The sequence below is a fragment of the Stegastes partitus genome, unplaced genomic scaffold (genome assembly GCF_000690725.1).
Source record: "Stegastes partitus isolate 25-593 unplaced genomic scaffold, Stegastes_partitus-1.0.2 Scaffold780, whole genome shotgun sequence".
Taxonomy (NCBI): domain Eukaryota; kingdom Metazoa; phylum Chordata; class Actinopteri; family Pomacentridae; genus Stegastes; species Stegastes partitus.
Genome location: NW_007578511.1, coordinates 59,496 through 79,543, shown reverse-complemented (window position 1 = coordinate 79,543; position 20,048 = coordinate 59,496). Strand labels below are relative to the sequence as shown.

Genomic DNA, 20,048 nt, shown 5'->3' with positions numbered 1-20,048 from the left:
ATTTGGATTGAATCAGGACCAAATGGCCAGGACATCATTTTTCCCCCAATCGACATCCCTCATATCAATATCAACCCATATATTAATATATAAACCTCATGTCGATATCAGAATGTTCTTAGTCTAATTTTTTTATCATCTTTGGCCCCATAAATCCAGTTTGGGTCGCGCTCTCCTGCAGAGTCACCATGTGAACCGTCGGCCTGCGGGCTGACGACAGCAGAGCGAGTCTGGATAAACAATCAACACGTCTAATTGAATTTTACAGGAAACAGCTGCGGGGTCAAAAAGGCAAACAAGCTGCACGCCGAATATGAATGAAGTCTGTGCAGCGAGGAACTCTTGGTGAGGGATCCGTAATTAAAACGTTAAAATACATTTTTATTTACTACATATTTGAACAACTGAACAACTTAACCGCAAATAAACGCTTCAAGATTTGTTGTTTACTTGAGAAAAGCAAACATTTCGGAGGCATTTCTGAATGAATTTATGCCGCAGAGCAAAGTTCACGCTGCAGACCACATTAACATGGATAAGCAACCCTACAGCTGTGCTGTTTCATTCCTTCACTCCTCCGGCTGAACTGCATCCAGACTCCACTTGCACAAGGACCGAACTGATCCAATCAGTGTCAACACAGCGTGGTCGGAGGGCGGAGAGCTGCGCCGCTTGGCTCGGAGCCGCAATATCGGAACAATATCAGTTACGCTGCGCAGTGGAAACCCCTACGATCGCGTCGTGCCATGTCACGGCATGAGAGCGCTTCACCGAGTGGAAAAAACGTGATAAGAGACATGTGACCTCGCTGTGATCTGCGCCGGGAGACGAATACCACAAACCTCCATAAAGGGCTTAAAATGACATTTTACCCAACTTTCACCGAAAGGAGGTTTTTAGTTCAGCACGTGGCTGGACAGAAAAGAAAAAGAAAAAAGCGGGTGAAAGGATAAAAGCTTCTGCACTTAAGACTACAAACTAACTTCATTTTTCCAGGGTTTTCACCGTCGCCTGCTCGGTTCTCATAACAGATTTCACTCCCCATCCCCTCTTTGTGGTTTCCACTCCACAGCCCACTGCTCTCAGCTTCTTAGAAATGATCTGCTGAGGACAGAAGCAACTTGAGCCTCCAGCAGGATTTATAGCTGCAGAACAAGCCCTGAGGTGGATACTTTAAAAGCTGAAGGACATTTTTACTTTCGGTGTGGAATAAGAAGACGTGTTTAGTCTGAAGACGCTCAGAATAGATCCCCGACCGGCCTCATGTGCGCAAACATTTTGGTAAGGAGGAAATTAAAAACACCTCTGCTCGGTGCGCGCTCCCCCGGCTACTTAAACGCCTGGTTCAGGTTTAGCTTTCAACAAGGCGTATGAATAAGTCAGTGATCAATGTGGATTCTCCCTCTTCAGCATCATCCATAAAAGGCTCCTTCTGCTCCTCTGCAGCGACGAGGGAAAGCTGTTGGTCTGCAGACGTCCTGTCTGAAGCATCACATCCTCCAAACCGTCCAAAGTTGACTTAAAAGTGTTTTTCTCGGAAAGCCAAACACATCCATCAGACAGGAAGAGTTCCTGCAAACACGTTTCTGCTCAGTCTGCGAGTGACACACTAGTCTGGAATAATCATGTTCCCCCGTCTTCCAAGAAAACACCGAGAAAGCTATTTTTCCATGCGCTGATGGAAAACAAAAAAGATAACATGACAGATAGAGGCAGTTTGTGTGCTGGGGTCTCGCAGTAGCCAACAAGTCACTGCTGAAGCTCAACAGATGCCTGGCAGAGTCGGACTTTTTCCATCCCGGCCCTGATTTCTGCCTCAGACACCCGGGAGGCTCCAGCCAGACTGATAATCACCGAACGCCGAGGAGCGAACAATCTGCTGTCATGCATGCAAACACACACACACAGCGAGTGTGTGGTAGCAACAGCTGTCCCCGCTGCCAACCTGCACACTGCTGAGATCCACTTGAACCGGTTGGACCCTGACAGCGAGTCTCGGTCCAAATCCTCCTTTTGTGTGACAACAGATGCTGTGATCTTCCACAAATAAGGGAAACGCTGTGGTCACGATGCGGTCACAGTGAAAAATGTCTCAATTAATCAAAGGCGAGCGTTTGGAAGTTGAATCAAAGACGCCCCTGGTTGCCGTCGGCTCCTACTTCTGGCCGCTGTGCTGCTCTGTTTGGACTCGGCTTCGCTCTGCTGAGGCCAGAGTCACCCAGAAGCCAAGTCTGACTCCACAACCTGCTGCTGTTTCATCCTGCTCACAAACCTCTGCAGTGTGATCCTGAACCAGCGCCCTCCTGGTTCTGCTGCAGCCGTTAATCAGGCCCAGAACAATATAGGTGCCACAGCGTGCCCCCGCATTCCTGTGATGCGTTATCCGCTCAGAGCCAGTCATGCAGAAGACCTTTGGCACAGCCAAGTGCCACAGTGTCTGATTGTCTGGGCAAAGCAGTGCAGCGAGCAAAGTGATGGCGGAGCACTTGTCAGGAAGAATTTAAGCCCCAAAGATAGCATCGAGTCGTGCGATATCTCGTTACCGTCTCTGTTTTACATTCCAATTAAGATTATAACAAAGGGTGTTTGTTTTCGTGCAGATTAGCGTTCGTAAACGTCTTTTCCATCTTCGCTGCGTGACGGTGAAGGTAACACAAACCACGTCTTTAATGTTTAAGCTCGTTGTTTACGACTGCATCGAGTCTCGCTGCCATGAAAAATTGCCAAGCAACCGGCAGTGACTCCAAGAGGTCACCGCGCTCAGCCAAGAACTCGTCTTAACCTCGCGTAAAAGCAGAACCTGCTGCGTTTGCTTCAGTGTTTGTGCAGATTCAACACACGATATAACACGTCGACGGCGGCTGAGCGGCTGTTCCCTCCTGTTCTCAGGCTTTATGTGAAACGGTTAAAGAAAAATGCATTTAAGCTATAAAAAACCAATAATCTTTCTGCTTTGATGATGGCAGTTTACTTTGAATTTACATTTTATCTCTTTAAACTGGTGTTTGAACTGCAGATAAAGTGAAAGTTTAGGTTTTACTGCTCATTCAGCTTCGAGCGTCTGACGTCCACATTTCTGCAGATTTTTCTGCTGCAACTCGAATAAAAAAGAAAAGACAAGCAAGGAAGATGAGTCTAGTGACAAGATCATGTTTTGTATTTTACGTTTGGATAAAGCAAATACGTAGATTCAAGTTTCAAAATGGGGCTGCAGGGTGGCTCAGTTAGTAGCACTGTTGCCTCGCAGCAAGAAGTTTGCTGGTTCGCGTCCCGGTGGGGGCACCAGAATCTTTCTGCGTGGAGTCTCCATGTTCTCCCCGTGCAGCGTGGGTTCTCTCCGGGTTCTCCGGCTTCCTCCCACACAGTCCAAAAACATGTTGAGGTTAATTGGTGATTGTAAATTGTCCGTAGGTGTGAATGTGAGTGTGCTTGGTTGTCTGTCTCTAAGTGTAGCCCTGTGATAGACTGGTTACCTGTCCAGGTGAACCTGCCTTCACCCTGAGTCAGCTGGGATGGACTCCAGCCCCCCATGACCCTAGTGAGGATTAAGCGGTGTATAGATAATGGATGGATGGAAGTTTCAAAATGATTTCAGTGTGTTTAGTGTAAACCCGTGGCATTGATCCTACTACTTTACTTAATTGGGATAAACTTAATTTAATTGCATGTTCCCAATTAAAGCTTCTCATTTAAGTTGGTTCAATTTAACTGGCCGCTAGTTGTAGCTTCATATTTAACAGACAGACTTTTTATCTTTTCATCTCTCAGCAAGAAACTAGATCTTTGGCTGCAAGTCTTGTCAACTTCTGTATGAGTTGCATCAAGTGGCTGCAGCTCACAAACCTGCAGCATCAGCTTCAAATTGCAGGTAAGACAAAAACAAACACTATAAGCAACTTGGTGCAGCATCTCTGAGCAGCTTCACAAACTCTCAGTGAGTCACAGCTGACTGAAGGCTGTCCTGCAGAGCTGATTCCTGCTCCTGAACTTCTTCCAGTCGCTCTTCCAAATAGGATAACCGCAGATCGACCCCGTCATCCGCGGTTACATCAAACACATAAATCCGACTTGGCGGCGAACAACCTGCTCGCCTCTAAGCAAATGGCAGCGCTTTTTGCTTGCTTTAGCCGCTCCAAAAAGACGGAGCTCGCTCTTTATTATCAGCTGCAGATGACAATAACATCATCTGCGATTCCCATCAAACACGCTCGCTGCTCTCGATACTAAATCCTGTCATTTTTCCACGACAGCATTCCTCACCGGGGTTCACGCTGAACTACGAGCCCAAAAACTGAACATTTCCCCCCACAGCTGCAGTTGTGTTTGGCTAATTCCGTCGCCTTACATTCTGCACACTCACCAAAGCTTCACAACCGCGGCAGCAGATTTTATCGAACCGCACGACCGCGTGAGGCGACCCGCTGTGCCGTAATCAAATCATCATATTCGCAGAGGAGAAGGAATCACGAACGGCTTGAAGGAGGAAATTCCAAAAGAAGCCTCCCGACATCAGCAGGCTTCAGAGAGCGGCCTGACCCACGCCGTCACCTTTCAGCATCAAGCCGGGAGACGCAGGGAGGCTCTCAAAACAAAAAGAAAGACGGGACGGTTATGGAGCCGTGAGTCATGAGGAGTTGAGTCATGAGAAAGCTGCTCTTCTACTCTCACAGGAGAACATTAAACCCGAGCTGATACGACTCAAATGCGTTTTCCAGCACCTCTGCTCCTCGAAATCGATCACGCAATTACGCCGACGGCTCCAGAAGTCCTGCTAGAACGGAGGTTGAACTGAGCTCACAGGATGAGCACGTCAACAGGGTCATTACACAGCGTCAACAGCCCCCATAATTACCCGGGAGTGGGCGTCCCAAACTCCCAAACCTGCATGAGATGAGCTGGATGAGTGAAGTGAGCTCTGAGACGAGCACCACTATAGCCTGAAAATATGAGATTCATCATCAGATAAACGTATATGAACACAGGAGACGACTGCAGTGTGTATCTACAGGCCTGGAAATATCTGGATGTGCAACAATTACAATTATCTGTGCAGAATATTCATCAGACTGAAGACGAGACACGGGGAGGAGTTGGCAGAAGATATCAAAACATTAGAAAATGATTCCAAGACAGAATGAAATCCAGTCTAGAAGATGATCCTGGTGTCAAATGGAGGTCAAAATGATCCTTTCTTTGTCAACCACCATCACACATGAGCCTTAAAGTTTACCCAGAATGCACAGAAACACATCCAGGGTACCAGTGATTGTTTCTATGACTCCTATCCCATAATGTTGATGCTCCAAGTTGGTTATAGAGGAAATTATGCTGAACAAAAACAAGATTTTTGGCTTTAGATCGTGACTCTCCCACCTCTGTGCTTTACTGTCAGGACTATGTGCTCACTGTGGTTGGAAGAGACACAAAACCATCCGTAAAGTTTACCCAGAATGCAGTGTTTTAAAAAAGTTTTCTATGGGTAAATTATCAGAAAACAGAAACACATCCAGCAGTGATTGTTTCTTGAGCTGCTGTCCAAGAGCACTGGGAGATGGGCGCTACCGCTGGCGCCATGACCAAGTGCTGAAGGTCATCACAGAGGTCATCAGCTCAGGGATCATCAACAGCAGCAACCAGCAAGGCAGAACATCGCCTTTGTAAAAGCCGGGGAGAAGCTGTACCAGCGCATGAACCAACCCGGGGGACTGACAGATGAAGGCCGGCCTTGGGAGACAGTTCAAATTCCCAGAACACACTGCAGCGACCACACTCAGGCCAGACATGGCCCTGGTGTCTGAACCATCACGGCAAGTGGTCCTGCTGGAATTGACTGTTCCCTGGGAAGACCAAATGGAGGAGGTCTTCGAGAGGAAGAGGGTCAAGTGTGAGGAGCTGGCAGGCGAATGCCGAAGCAAGGGCTGGAGGACCTGGTGGAACCCCATTGAGGTGCAGAGGATTTGCTGGCCAGTCCCCCATCAGGGCCCTCAAGATGCTCTGGGCAAAGGGACTGCACACTAGGAAGGCCATCAGCCATCACAGACGCCGCTGAAAAGGCGTCAAGATGGCTGTGGATCAAGCGACACAAGCTACTCAGACACGAGTCGGGGCCTGATCAACCCGTCGCCTGGGAGACGGTGTGTGATGCTGCGAGACACGAAACATCCAATGACCTCACAATACATCACTGAAGATGTGTCTGAGAGTTGCACGTGTAGCGTATGTTAAGAACTATGATTCTGTCATAAACACTAAACTGCTGCAGTTTTAACTTGTTGGTTAAAAAGTTTTTAAAAAATAAACAACAGATATCGTCTTTCGATTGTGACACCTGGATGGATGTAAAACTGATCTGGTTGCAGTTTTATAACAGAACTCCGATGTGTTTTCCAACCTTAAAGGTTTAACGTGTCTATCTGCTGAACTGATGAAGTTCTGAGGCTCAGAAATGATGGAACAATAAAAGGTGTGAAATTTGGACCCACCTCTATGAACTTTGGGGGTCTGTAACTCTGAAAATATTCATGATATGACATGATATATGTATGGTTTCATTAAATATAATGAAGGTATTAAAACATCAGCTGAATCTGAGAAAATCAGGTTTAAACTTTTTGCAGATTTCATTGATGTAATACGGAATCACGACTTCATTTCTAGTCCATTAAAGAACGAAGATAAAGACGATATTTGCACTTCAGTATTTACATCCTGACTCGTATCTAATATCCACTCACTTCCTAATAATTAAACTAAACAGGGATGAATTAGAAAAGACAGTTCTGAAAAATAAAACCAAGAGTCACTGCTTGGACCAGCAGCCGTGTCGGTCAGGTTGAGATAAAAGCTGCTGGAGATACGATCTGAGCCACGTTCAGGGCCTTTGATGGCTCCTCAGAGCTGTGGAGGATCACTGGAGGCCACGAGCGGCTACAAAAGTCTCCCTTTAATACCTGCAAACGGTGGCGTGTCTCTCCTTTTTTTAGCAAAGCAAACAGGCCACAACAGGAAAATAAAATATTTGCCAGGCTAAACGATGGGCGCGCTGGGGACGGAACAGTTGGCGACTGTGGAGCCTCCTCAACAGGCCCAATGGCGGCATTATGCGTCAGGAGGAGGGCGTGTGACGCTGGAATGTTAAATACTGCAGGAATGTTATTTATTTTCATAAATACTACCACGTACCCCCATACCGGCTCACATGTGAGGGCGCCTGCACACATGTACACATTCAGCATCAGATAGCAGCCGACCGATCCGCTTCTCTTTACCTGCGGCGGAGTCGACACGTGTTCGCGCCGTAAAGACGTCAGCGCCGAGGCAGCAGACATAAAGATCTGCTCAAACACTCAGCTTTGCTCTGAGGAAAAAAATAAAAACGCGATGTGCCACTTGTACCTCCAAACAGATGTTAGAGGAATCATAACCCTCAAAAGCTGAGTAATATTTTTACAGCTGGACGAGCATCTGCGTGTAAAACCGTGTCTTCGCTCATGTCTAGACGCCGGCGTGGACTTTGGTGAGTCGTGGGCTCGGCTCTCGGCGTCTCTCTGCTGATTCAGAGAAAGCTGAGGAAGCATTCGGGCAGCCGCAGACAGTAGCAGGACTGATGGGCTTCCTACCGCCTCAGAGCTGGAAGCTGTGTGTCAGCAGTCAGCGGGACGCCGGCTGGCTCTCAGGTACATGTGAGGAGGTGAAGCCAGCTGCTCAGCTGAGCTCCAGCTGGGTTAAAGCTTCGCCCGTTCAGCCACACGGAGGTTTATTCAGACTCATCTACATCATATCACATCGCTGCAAATCACTGGAACCACTACGTCAGTGTCCTAAAGCTGAGAGTTTAACAGTTTAAATGTAATTTTACTGTAATTTCACAGATTTGTACTGATTTTGTTAAATTACAATATTTAGTAAAGTCACAATAAAAGTGTAAATTTACATGTTGACTGTATAAAAAGCAAAATTGGCCAAAACTGTGACAAACATTCACATCAAAAATTTATAGTTCACAAATGGCAATTAGTGCCTTTACATTTGACCATGAAATTACACTATTTTTACTGTATTTAAATCAGCAAAAAAATGTTTATTTTACAGATATTTGTTGTCATTTTAAACCTAAATTATTTACAAAAATGATTGAAAAATTTTACATTTACAGATTTTCTCTATTTTGTTAAATTACTGATAATATTCACTAAAATCACAAAAAATTTTGACTTAAACAAAACAAACAAATGAAAAAAAAAACAGACCAAAGCTGTAAAGCTGTTCACATTAAAAATACTTAATTTAATTTTTTTTTTTTTTTTTTACATACGGTAATTTATTACTTTACATTTGATTGTAATTATTTTATTTTTTTTTTTTAATTTTTTTTTTTTACAGTTTTTAAATCAGCAAAAACTAGAAAAATGTACAAAAAAAATTAACAATTTACATGTTGAACACTGTAAATAATGTCCACATCAACAATCTGCATTTTCACAAAAGGTAATTTATTATTTTATACTATTTCTTAGTGTAAATAATCAGCAAAAATATCATTATTTTACATTTATTTGTAATCATTCACCATTTTTTACAGTTTTATTACCACCTATACAATTCCTCCATTCTCTAACGTACTTTTTCCGTCTCTCTTGCTGCCAGATTTCCAGCGTTTGTTTACGAGGTTTTCCTTCCACAGTGCATCACGGCTGCAGTCACGCGTCTTATTGTACGTCTGCACGTTGAATGGACTGTTTGTAAAGCTGCACTTCTTTCATCTCACACAAGCTGCTCGTTGGTGGACATGAAGCCAGTTCCTGTTACAGTTTTTTGTTTTTTTTTCCTTCCACAGCAAACATGCAAACAAAAAAACCTGCAGTAATGTTAGAAAACCCACAGAAACTATTCTCAGAGGCACGCCGGACCCACTTCTCCTGAGGGACGAATGCAGCACAAAGAGTCTGAATGAGCCGTTACACTTTGTTCCCAGCTCTCCTCATTTATCTGCCCCGGGATTGTTCCCACGCCTCGCGCTCACCAGCAGCCAAAAGATGAACCTCGGGGGGAGCACCGCTGTGGAAATGATGCATGTGAATATGGAGCAAATTATCAAAAAGTGCAGTTTGTGGGATATATTCTACACTGCAGGGGTTTAACTCACAACGGGCCACCATGCCAGAGACTCCTGTAGCGGTTAACGGACTCCAGTCGGCGCTAACATGCAGAAAACTATTAGGTTCTAAACATATATATATGTCAGTGTTTTGACAACTCAAGACATCAGTTTTTTTAAAAATTTTATGTTCTCTCAGCTCATATTTAGAAATCTTAAATTGATTGGTGTCATGTCTGTCAAGTTTTTGTTTTGTGTTTTATGTCTCGTCTTTCCTGTTTTATTTTGAACTCACTAACCGGTTGTCTCTGTCTTAGCTTCACTTCCTGCACCCGTCTCGTCACACCTGCTCCCTGTTGGCTTTCCCTCACCTGTTTCCCATCTCCCCTCATCACCTCGTGTAGATTATCTCTCAGTCTTGTTGCCAGTTACTTCACGGTCTTCGTCCCAGCGTTTCCTAGTCAAGTCATAGTCTGTTCATGACCTCGTTTCTGTTTTTTGGACCTTGCCTTGTTGCCTGCCGATTCTTGGATACCTTTGCCTGATTGACTGGATTCCTGTGTACCGAACCCTGCCTGTCATTAAACCTGTCTTTGGCCTGAACTCATTCACATTTGTGTCCACCTGTCCTGAAATCAGTGAGTTCATGACAGATGGAACCACTTTGTCACCTCAACTGTTTATTCTAAGTGTACTGAAGTCAGATATTTGTGCATGAAACGCATGTCTTAGCTTTTTAACCCAATATCTACATACATACAGGTTAAAAATGATTTCAATTTGTTGATTTTTACATTGCTGCCGACTCTGTTTGCAGTGCAATAACAAGAAACCCATTCTGAACTTGTCACCTGAGTGTATTTTGAAGTGTTTACGACCGTTTGGCGAGTGTGTTTCTACCACAGATGGAGATGTGGAATGAAGCAACACAAAAGAGAAAGAAAAATAAAAAAGCCACAAGCATTCGTTCAGAAATAACACAGCGGAGCCACAAGAAGCGAAGCGCTTGTCGTCCACAAAGGAATGAAGCAAGTGCACCAAACATGTGCGGAGTCGTGATTCAGCTTTGATCCGCCTGGAAGCAAATCTGACGACATGTTTCACTGACACGTGTGGCGCATGTTGTTGCATCCGGATACAGCAGGACGCTACAGAACCGGGATGTACATTCATAATTGATTAATAATGATGACATGTTTTATAGGGTTTGACAGATGAAAGCAGCAGAGTGACATCATTAATCTGCACTGGTTCATCAAACACATCAGAGCTGTAACTGGAGGAAGAGATGCGTCCGATATCGTGCACTTTTTGTTAAAGTTATACTGAAAAACATTTGGATCACTGTTTATGAACTTTACATATATTCAACCCTCGACTCAGCACCTCCGTCTGCTCAGCTGTGGCTCTGCTACATGTGCTGCAGACAGAGGATTGTAAACAGAAGAGTCTGAGCTGCTAAATGACCCCAAAGCACCTTTTTCTGTTGTGTTTCTGTAAGAGAAAGTTTTTCTAGCGCTTACATCTGCAACGATGAAGCTCTACAACAGCACCTGCAAATGTGGAAGATGCACAGAACTGTCAGTTTTCCTGCATTTTATTTTGAAGAAATTTCATGTAGATTTCATTCTTTAAATGTTAGCTGAGCTCAACTGAACCTGAAATTATATTAAAAAGCATTTTGAATATTTTGTGATGTCGACGGAGAGACTTTACATGAAACGTGGTTTCTGTGAGCAAATTATATCGTTAAAGTTTAGTTTAAAATTAACATTGCAGCTAAAACAAACTCTTCCTGAAAAAGCTGCTTTAGGAGGACGAGTTAATCCAATAGGACGCTTAGCTGAAGCTTCAATATTATGTTTGTGATGAGTCAGTTTAATGTCGTACATGAAATATGAGCTGTAGTACAGTTCAAATGTATATCTAATAGTATTAATACTGTTTAAACCTGTACATTACGTATCTTATCCACATTAGTGTGTTTATGCCACTCCGTCCATCCTGTTCTCTCTGTTTAAACTCCAACATACTGTATATATAAAGCTAAAGCACTATCATTGTCTTTACAGGACAGTAAAGTTGAATCTGATCCAACAAACTATTCTGGTTCAACCTTTTACTCTCATGTTGACGTGGACTCGTTCTACACATTCTGCTTTAAACTTGTCTATACTTATTTTGCACTTTGCCTTTTATGTTTTCTGTTCTAATTTGAGTTTGAGATCAGAGCAGATCCGTAATCTTTGAATAGAAATCCTGTTCGGACCATCATTTGTTGGCACAGCTTAAAATCCTGCAGTTCCCAGGATCCTGGGATGCTGTTAATCACAGAGTAGAAGAAACGTGCAGGAGGCCTTCAGACACATGTTATTTAGCTTCAGGAGACCTTCATGCAGCCACAGAAAGCCTCCAACTGTGAGCCATGCGATATCATTTACTAGAAAAATTTGAGTTTTACTTCAAGAAACCAGAATATGTGCTCCCACTGAACAGGACTGAACTGAAGGCTACAAACGTTGGACTAAATGAGCTGCAGCGGCTCTTTGGTTCAGAGCATCAGAGCGTTTTATCTTTTTAATGCACTATTTGAAGCATTAAATGTGTAAACCTTCCTCGATAGGCTTCATCGGTTCAACATTCTCCCAAAAAAACATCATGTTTGACAGCAAACTCTACATGTTCCATCTGAACCACAGCAGCTGGAGGAGCCTCCTGGATGAAGCTGGAAAAGACACGTTTGGCTGGTTTTGTTTTTTCTTTACAGAAGCTTTAGGATCACTGAGAATCTACAGATGTGTTCCCAGGGACCAGAGCAGCTCAGGAACCCTCCGGTGACCTTCTGCTCTGCCCTTATCGCTCCGCATCACGTTGCCGGGCAGCAGGAACAGCTGAGCAGGAATGCAGCAGGTAAAGCGGAGCGGAGCAGCAGGATGAACTCCCCGCTGAGAGGACAACAATAGCCCCGATTCAGCGTCCTCCCCGCGGACCCCCTCCGTGCCCCCTTACCTTCTGATAAGCCAGCTGCAGGTAGTTGTACGGGATCCTCCTGTTGAAGTCCTGAACCACATCCTCGCTGACTTTGTGCACCGACTGCGCGCCGAGCTTCTCCTCGATGCATCTGTCCATGCACGCCGCTCTGCGCAGCACCGCGTCGAAGAAGCGCAGGTCCGAGAAGGTTTCATCAAACGGCTCCTGGTCCTGGCACCTCAGCCGGCACCGGACCTTGGTGCGCCGGACCTCGCTGTGGCTGCTGAGCGCCGCCTCCATGAAGCGCACCACGCTGTCATAGTCGCTGCTGTAGAAGGCTTGGACCGCGTTGTCATACAGGAGGTCGTAGGGCTCCAGGAAGGCAGCGCAGGAGGAGAACGCGGCGCACAGCAGGACGACGGACCAGGCAGCAGCCGGTGGCGAGTTCCCATCCATCCTCTGGTTCGGTTCGGGGCGGCCGGTGGGTCACAGCGAGCAGCTCCGGTTACTGTCCATTTAAAGGCTCCCAGCGGAGAGAGTCGGGACGGAGCGGGGACAGAGTGTTAGTCTGCCGGGGACACACATTTTGTTCTGACCCTCTCCGGCTGCGCTAACTCCGCCCCTCCAGGAGATGAATGGCCAGAATACAATCACGGCTCGCTCTCCTTGGAAGCAGCCCGTGGGGGGGTGTGAGGGGTCCTTCAGGGTGGGTGGGCACAAACACGAGCAACGCTTCTATTCAGCTTTATTATCACACGAGAGGCGCGGTTTAAAAGCGCTTTTCAAACACGCTGATGAAGATCTGAGGAAACTTTGAAATGGAGAAGTCTGGATTCCTTCTCAGGCTGGAAGAAACTGACTTCAAAAATACTTTAAAAATGTATTTGTCTCCACGTTTCTAATCATCTGGAATATACAAAACACTTCTTTAATCAATAAAGCCTCAGTTTCCAAGAGTTTACGCACAACTTTTACGCACGTAACTTTTACGCTTTTATCTGTGCGTAAAAGTGATTCTTTTGTTCTAACACTGAAACTGTTCTGTGTTTTACCTCCTTGTATTAATTGTAAGAGCTTTAAACTCAAACTTACTTTCTGTCTCTTCTTGTCTTTTGGAAATATCTGTTGTCAACAAAAGAAAACGTGCCTTCAGGCTCTGTGAGACAGAAACTCCCTCTCCTCTCGGTGGAGACTGTCTCCCTCTGCAGGTGTTTTGGGGTTATTGGCAGTTTTATTCCTTAAAACGTGTCTTTACGTTGCATATTCATGACTCAGGATGTGTGAATGTAAATTTAAAAACTTCACATCAACCTGTTGAGCTGCTGTGAGACTTCAGAGGACGTCAGGCGTGAAGTGAAGCAGATAAAAGCGCTGCGTGAAGGACTTCTACACTCTGATCATCATCTTCTGATTTAACACTGATGTGTGTGGAAACATTTTATATGCGTGCTTGAATCCTTAAATCCTGGTTTATGAGCCCAAATAAGAACAGAAATGAGTTTTAAATATTCACGAAGCAAAAAAACCTGTAACAGGTTTTACAACTAGAGGGCAGCAAAAACATGAAGATTAATTTTTATTTGTGGCTTGAATTTAACTTTTAAGCAACAGCTGCATAAACGTACTACAACATAGCAAAAACATTTTAAATATGAGTGAATTCTGGGTAATAAATAACCATTTTCATCCCATCAGGGGTCAGTAATTAGGTTAAGATGTGCAGCTGAGCCTGTGAGACGTCACTGTGCTGCTGGACTTCTTTCTTCTTGAGCATTTATTTTTAGTTTCATTTAAGAAAAAAACTTTTTTATTAAGCTGTTTTGAAGGTTGTGCATCAGGACAGGTTTTAAAAGTCCGGCTCAGTGTGTGATTGAATGAAAATACTGGTTTTGCTGCAAAACAAAAATATAAAAGCTGCCTGTTTTTCCATTTAAAACCCAAACAATTTATCAATATTAGATGTTGCAAACACTTCATCATCTGCTTTGGAAAACTCGTGTAAACAGGCAGAAGTTTCTCATTCGTCGTTTTGTCGTTGCTGATTTATTTCGAAGGGTCAAATTCAACCAATGAGCTGCTGTTTGTTGAAAAGTTTTAAAAGTTTTAAATGAAATAATAACGTGTGGAAGGTGTTTAAAAAATAAATAAAAATCTCAAGCTACTTCCTGTTCAGAAAAATACAGATGCTTCTACTGACAGCACTGTGAAACATTATGAAGGAATTTAATCAAATGAACTCATCTTTTCTGGTTTACTGAATGTAAATATGCTACGTTTTGCTTATTTCTAGTTAATTTAACCTAAAATGTCTTTTTTATATAATTTGTAAGTTCTTATAACTTGAAGCATTACGTCCCAAAATGATAAATTGAACGAATGAACAGCTGAGAGTTCACTAAACTCAATAAATAAAGTTTAAAGAAACAAAACTACCAACACATCCTGGTGGGAAGTCTGCTTCAATGCAAAGAGACTCTTGTTTTTGGTAGTTTAAGAAAACAGTCATGGTGGAAACCTGCTGTGTGTCTTTGGTCAATTACGTTTTTGTTGTTTCTTTTTATAATTATTTTTTTAAAAATCCAATTATGACCAAGACCAGTGTTGAAATCAGTCCCTACAGCTGAATCATTGATCTCACTGTAATCAGCAGCAGCCTCACAGATCGTCTTTACTAATTTCTCAAAGTTAAATACAGAAAGAAACTCTGTAAACTTAGAAAATGTAAAAAAAAAAAAAAAAAAGCGAGTTACCGTCTGTGTGACTGATTCAACTTCATATCTTGAGTTTATTGAACTTGTTTTCTCAAGTTAAGCTAATTTAACTGCTCGTTTTATACTTTTAAACTCACTGATCGACCTTCATTAGTCACACTTTTAAGGCAGCAGGAGACACTTCTGAGCTGAAGGAAGTTAAACCGACCTCCTGCTGAGCTGTTCCTCCTTCACACATGTAAATACTGTATTTATGTCTGTATCCAGATCGCAGCCTTTACTTCTGATAAACAACCACATGAACATTTGCTATAGAAAAATACACACTTGGGACACGCTGCTGTAAATAACTGATGTGACTCATCGCAAAACGCAGGATTTTATCACCAAACTTTACATTTTTGTGCCGTTGCGTAACCTGAATTCCTCACTGGAACCGGATTTAAACCTCCAAGAACCTCCACAGAGTCATGAGACGACAGCAGCCGTGTGTTTATTGCAGGGCTGTTTCGGTGGAATTACAGGTGTTCCTGTAATCCAGTCAGGGTGGAGCACATCCACCCAGAAGACTAAACTGCTGCTGTAATGAAGCCTGATCCGCCCACCAGTTCCTGGAGTCCATGAGGTTTTCATATTGCACAAGTTTAAATGTCCCGGTGAGCAAAAAGGGCTGAAATGATCTGAGTGTAGGAAGATGAAGGTCGTTCACATGATGTTTATAGTTGCTGCAATCAGTAATACTTCCAGAAAACTTGGTTGATTTTCAATAAAATAAAATTTCCGTCCGTGTATTCTGGCTGACAGTTTTTTCCTCTTCACAGCCTTTCAGGTGCAACAATCTTCATCACGTATCACTGTTTTTGTCCTTTAGCTCTTCCATCCATCATCTATTCACTGCTTAATCCTCACTTGGGTCATGGGGGGCTGGAGTCTATCCCAGCTGACTCAGGGTGAAGGCAGGTTCACCTGGACAGGTAACCAGTCTATCACAGGGCTACACTTAGAGACAGACAACCAAGCACACTCACATTCACACCTACGGACAATTTAGAATCACTAATTAACCTTTCTGGACCTTGTGGGAGGAAGCCGGAGAACCCGGAGAGAACCCACGCTGCACGGGGAGAACATGGAGACTCCACGCAGAAAGATTCCCCCACCGGGACGCGAACCGGCGACCTTCTTGCTGTGAGGCAACAGTGCTACCAACTGCGCCACTCTGCAGCTTAGCTCTTCCAGTGCAACTTCATTTTTAACGCTGTTTGTTTGTTCTGAGCTCTTCTGAATCAACAACATCACTTATTCACTTCTATGGAATCATATTTGTGCCACAATCCTGAGCGCACAATGGGAAAGTTTGGAAAAAAGTCTTGAGCAAATAAAAACTTATTGTAAGCAAACAAAACTCTATCCTGTGCTCAAAACTATTGCTGCTGTGTTTGCAGCTATCAACATACGGGCACGATCATGCTGTCTGTCACTTGGTTTTGTCGTGTACGCTCTCTCAGATCTCTATTCTGTGCTCGCTCACTGTGTCTTTCTCGCACAACATTGATGATCTGTTCACGCTCAACTCAGCCTGAACGGTCGTTCAACAATGACACAGCGCAGAATAGATTTTGTTTGCTTACGCCAAGTTTTTATTTGCTCAAGATTTTTTTCCCATTGCGCGCTCAGGATTGTGGCACAAATATAATTCCATATTCCCCCCCTCCACCATAGTCATCATCTATTTTCTTCCTCCTACAGCTCTTCCATTGACACATCATTCCCTAAGATCCTCTCTACAGCTCCTCATAAAGTTTGTTCCCATACAACCCAACAACAGAATGTAAACTGTGTTCTCTCTTTATACGTCCATATATCAACTCAGCACGTCTTTTATGCACATATCCATATGTAGATCCATCATGTCTGGCACCGAGCTTCACAGATTCATCAGACCACCACCCAGTGTAAGGATTCAGCCACAGCTGCCCTAAATTAACAGCACTGGTAATTCCCCAAATCATTCCTTATGTTTCTGTAATGGTTAACACACCAGTATGTAGAAGCTCTTTAACCCTTTAATGCCAAATGTATCATATATGATATATGACAGACACAAGCGGTCCACTCGGATGATCCACCCTGGATCAGGAGTTCATGCACCAAAAAGGCCGGATGTAGCAAAAATGATGCAAATTAAAACTCTGAGATGAAAATTTTCATTAATTTTTGGGGGTAATTTGTGAGAAGGGTCAATAAACACTCTGTTTCAAAAAGAAAAAGAAAAAAAAAGAATTTCCTGACTATTATTTCATGTTTCAGGCTTTACAGGGTTAACCAAAATCACCAAAATGCTAAAATAGAATTATTATTGTTATCCATGGATTTTCAAATTTACCGTTTTACAAAAAACTGCTGAAAAAACAGTAAAGCACATAATTATTTATTGATTAAGATGTCGAATTATAGTTGTTTACTTGCATTCCTGAACAGAAAAAATAGTTTTAGTGGCTGAACGCTGCTTGATTTATTTCTGACTTCTTAGATTTGGGTATAAAAAGGTGAATTCAGTTTGAAATTACTCATTTCTGTTCAATATCTATATCTATACATATATATATATATACATATATAGTGCTTAACAAATTAGACAGGTGGTCTAATAAACTTGTTAAGCACCACATATTGTAATTTATTTTCCTATTTCTTTATTATCTCATCTGCATCCAGCTGCTGTAACATGAGAACTTTCCCGGTGAGGGATCAATAAAGTTTATCTTAAAATAATAATAAAGATTATTAAAACTTTGTGCAGAGCAGCTTTTTTTGTCCAAAACTACTGCAATGAACTTTGCTCAAAAAGGCAAATGAAGCATAACTGAAGGTTCACTTCATTTTTTTTATTTATTTAACCCTTATTTAACCAGGAAAAACCCACTGAGATTAAAAACCTCTTTTACAAGGGCGTCCTATAGCAGCTAAGAGGAAAACATTCTAAAATACCCGTCGTGTGTCTCGCTATTTTCTTCCCATCTGACTTTTTTTTTTTCCTTTCTTCCGGTGAGTTCAGGAAGAGTTGATGGCAATCAGAGAATCAGAATGTGTGCAGCAGAGTCTGGGTCCCGTGAGAGACGGTTTACATCCGCTGAGGAAGACACAACACGACTCCTGCTGTTCGCTGCTCATTCGTCAGCTGATTAAAGACGGTTCTGTCTAATTCAGGCTTCAAAACAACACAGCAAACAATCAGCTTCTGGTAGTAAACAAAGAACAAGTCATTTAACCGCAAGCTTCAGAGTCAGAACAGACGGTTTTAACATGTTCCTGCTCCTTTTATCTGCTCAGTCATTAGTCAGCCTCTGAGCCGTGGTGTGGCTCATCTGAAGGAGTCGGTTTTAATGCATAGGAAGCAGATTGTGCAACTACACCTTCACTCCTTTTCTGGTAAATCCTCCTCTAAGGGAACAACCTCAGCAGCTGTTGTATCTGCTGCTGGTGATGTTCGGACGCTGGAATAACTCACCGTCTTCCTGGAACCTAGAGTGTTTAAACTGAACCAGATCTAGTTTTATGTGGGTTAAATGTAAAACCTGACGATGTGATGAGTCTGTGCTCAAAGTTTTTACCGCTTTACATTTGTTTTACAGCTTTAAGTGGTGGTCAGTGAGCAGATTGAGAAGATTAATGCAAAATATGAAAACTATAAAAACACAATATTCTAAGGTGGGACTTCCTGCATAATGACGACTTTTAATTTTAGAACTTTAAGCAGAATTTGTTTCTCATTCCTCATTTAATTAAAGTGATCTTGCTACTAAAAATCGGTTCACTGATACTTCCTGAGAAAAAAGCAGCATTTATGTGAAGTGAAAGAAGAGTTCCCGCCGTACTCGGACACGATGAAGAATCATTTAGGTCGGAAGAACAAAAAAACATTCACACAGTTTCATGTGTGGAAGTCAAAAAAGAGAATATTACATCATTTTAGTGACAAATTCCCTCCTGATAAGAAAAAAACCTTCAAATTCTGGCTGCAAAACCACCAAAAAACTGTCGACCAAGCATAGAGGAGAAGTTTATCTGAAAGTATTGACTTGTTGTTCTGTTTGTGTTTATGTTTATGGCTCCTCTCTAAATGCATAAACACCACAAAGACGGAGGTCGACTGAGCAGCTGATCAAACTGGATCAACTCCACTTTACATTTAGGAGGTGATTCGATGTTTTCAAGTGAAAATTCTGCACATCATTTTGTCTCATTCGTCTTTTTCCGCATCGTTTCACAAACTGTCAGGATCGTATATTTTTGATTCATGTTTTGATAATCTCGTATTATTCTCTTAATCTCTTATTATCATCTTAAGGCATAATCAACATAACTTGTAAACAATTGCAGCATGAGAAAACGTAGGCGGAAACAGGACTTGGTGGTTTGTGTACATCTTTCCCTGAAACTGAAGGAACTGAAGGTGCTCACCAGTCGGGTGCTGAGTGGCAAGTTTCTGCACAACCAACATGGTGGAAGAAGGCCCAAGGACATGGAAGAAGCAATCAGCGAGCTGCAACTCATTCTGTGCACATCCTCATGTAATAGTATAAAGTACACCGGATCAGGGAGAGGCAGTCAGCAGAGACGGGGACTCGAGTTTGCAGCTTGGACTAGAGTCGCACACAGAGAGCTGCCTTATGCTTAGTACTTTGAATGCTATCTTGTATTAGTGCATTTTAGAAAGACGACAAAACAAATACGTATCTGGTTTAGTACCACATCAGCCAGTACAACTGATGAGCAACTTTCTATCAAAATATCAGCTTTCAGGACATTGCTTGATGGAATTACACATCTGATTAACTAATGAAGCTGGTTGGTCACTGAAATCTGACTTCAAGAAAATGTGAATCTGTTGGATGAGTTTAAGTGATACGGGAAGTGCGTCTGCTACACCCATGATATACACATCAAATGAAAGCTTAGAGTCTCCTCTTTCTAATGATATAAACCATGTTTACATGCAGCAACCACAGCGTTGACACAAAGAGCTTTTTGTACAGAAAAGCAAAATGTTAAAATCCGAATTTTCTTACTTTTGAAGGCTCGGGGTGTCCAATCCTGGTCCTCGAGGGCCACAATCCTGCATGCTTTAGATGTTTCCCTCTTCCAACACACCTGATTCAAATGATCAGGATGGTTATCAGGCTTCTGCAGAGCTTGATGATGAGCTGATCATTTGAATCGCACACATAGTTTAATTTCTGGTAGATTGGGATCGAGCTCCAACAAAA

The 20,048-nt window shown here is 42.9% G+C and overlaps 1 protein-coding gene across 2 annotated transcripts in view; it reads right to left on the bottom strand.

Moving 5' to 3' along the window:
• p3h2 (prolyl 3-hydroxylase 2) overlaps nucleotides 1-12,610 on the bottom strand; it is an 83,379-nt gene extending 70,769 nt beyond the window's left edge. For both annotated transcript variants that reach the window (XM_008292034.1, XM_008292033.1), the window contains exon 1: nucleotides 12,107-12,610. In XM_008292034.1, coding sequence (XP_008290256.1) covers nucleotides 12,107-12,523 — 417 coding nt within the window. In that variant the 5' untranslated portion in view covers nucleotides 12,524-12,610. The remainder of the gene's footprint in view (nucleotides 1-12,106) is intronic.
• Between the last annotated feature and the right edge of the window lie 7,438 nt (nucleotides 12,611-20,048).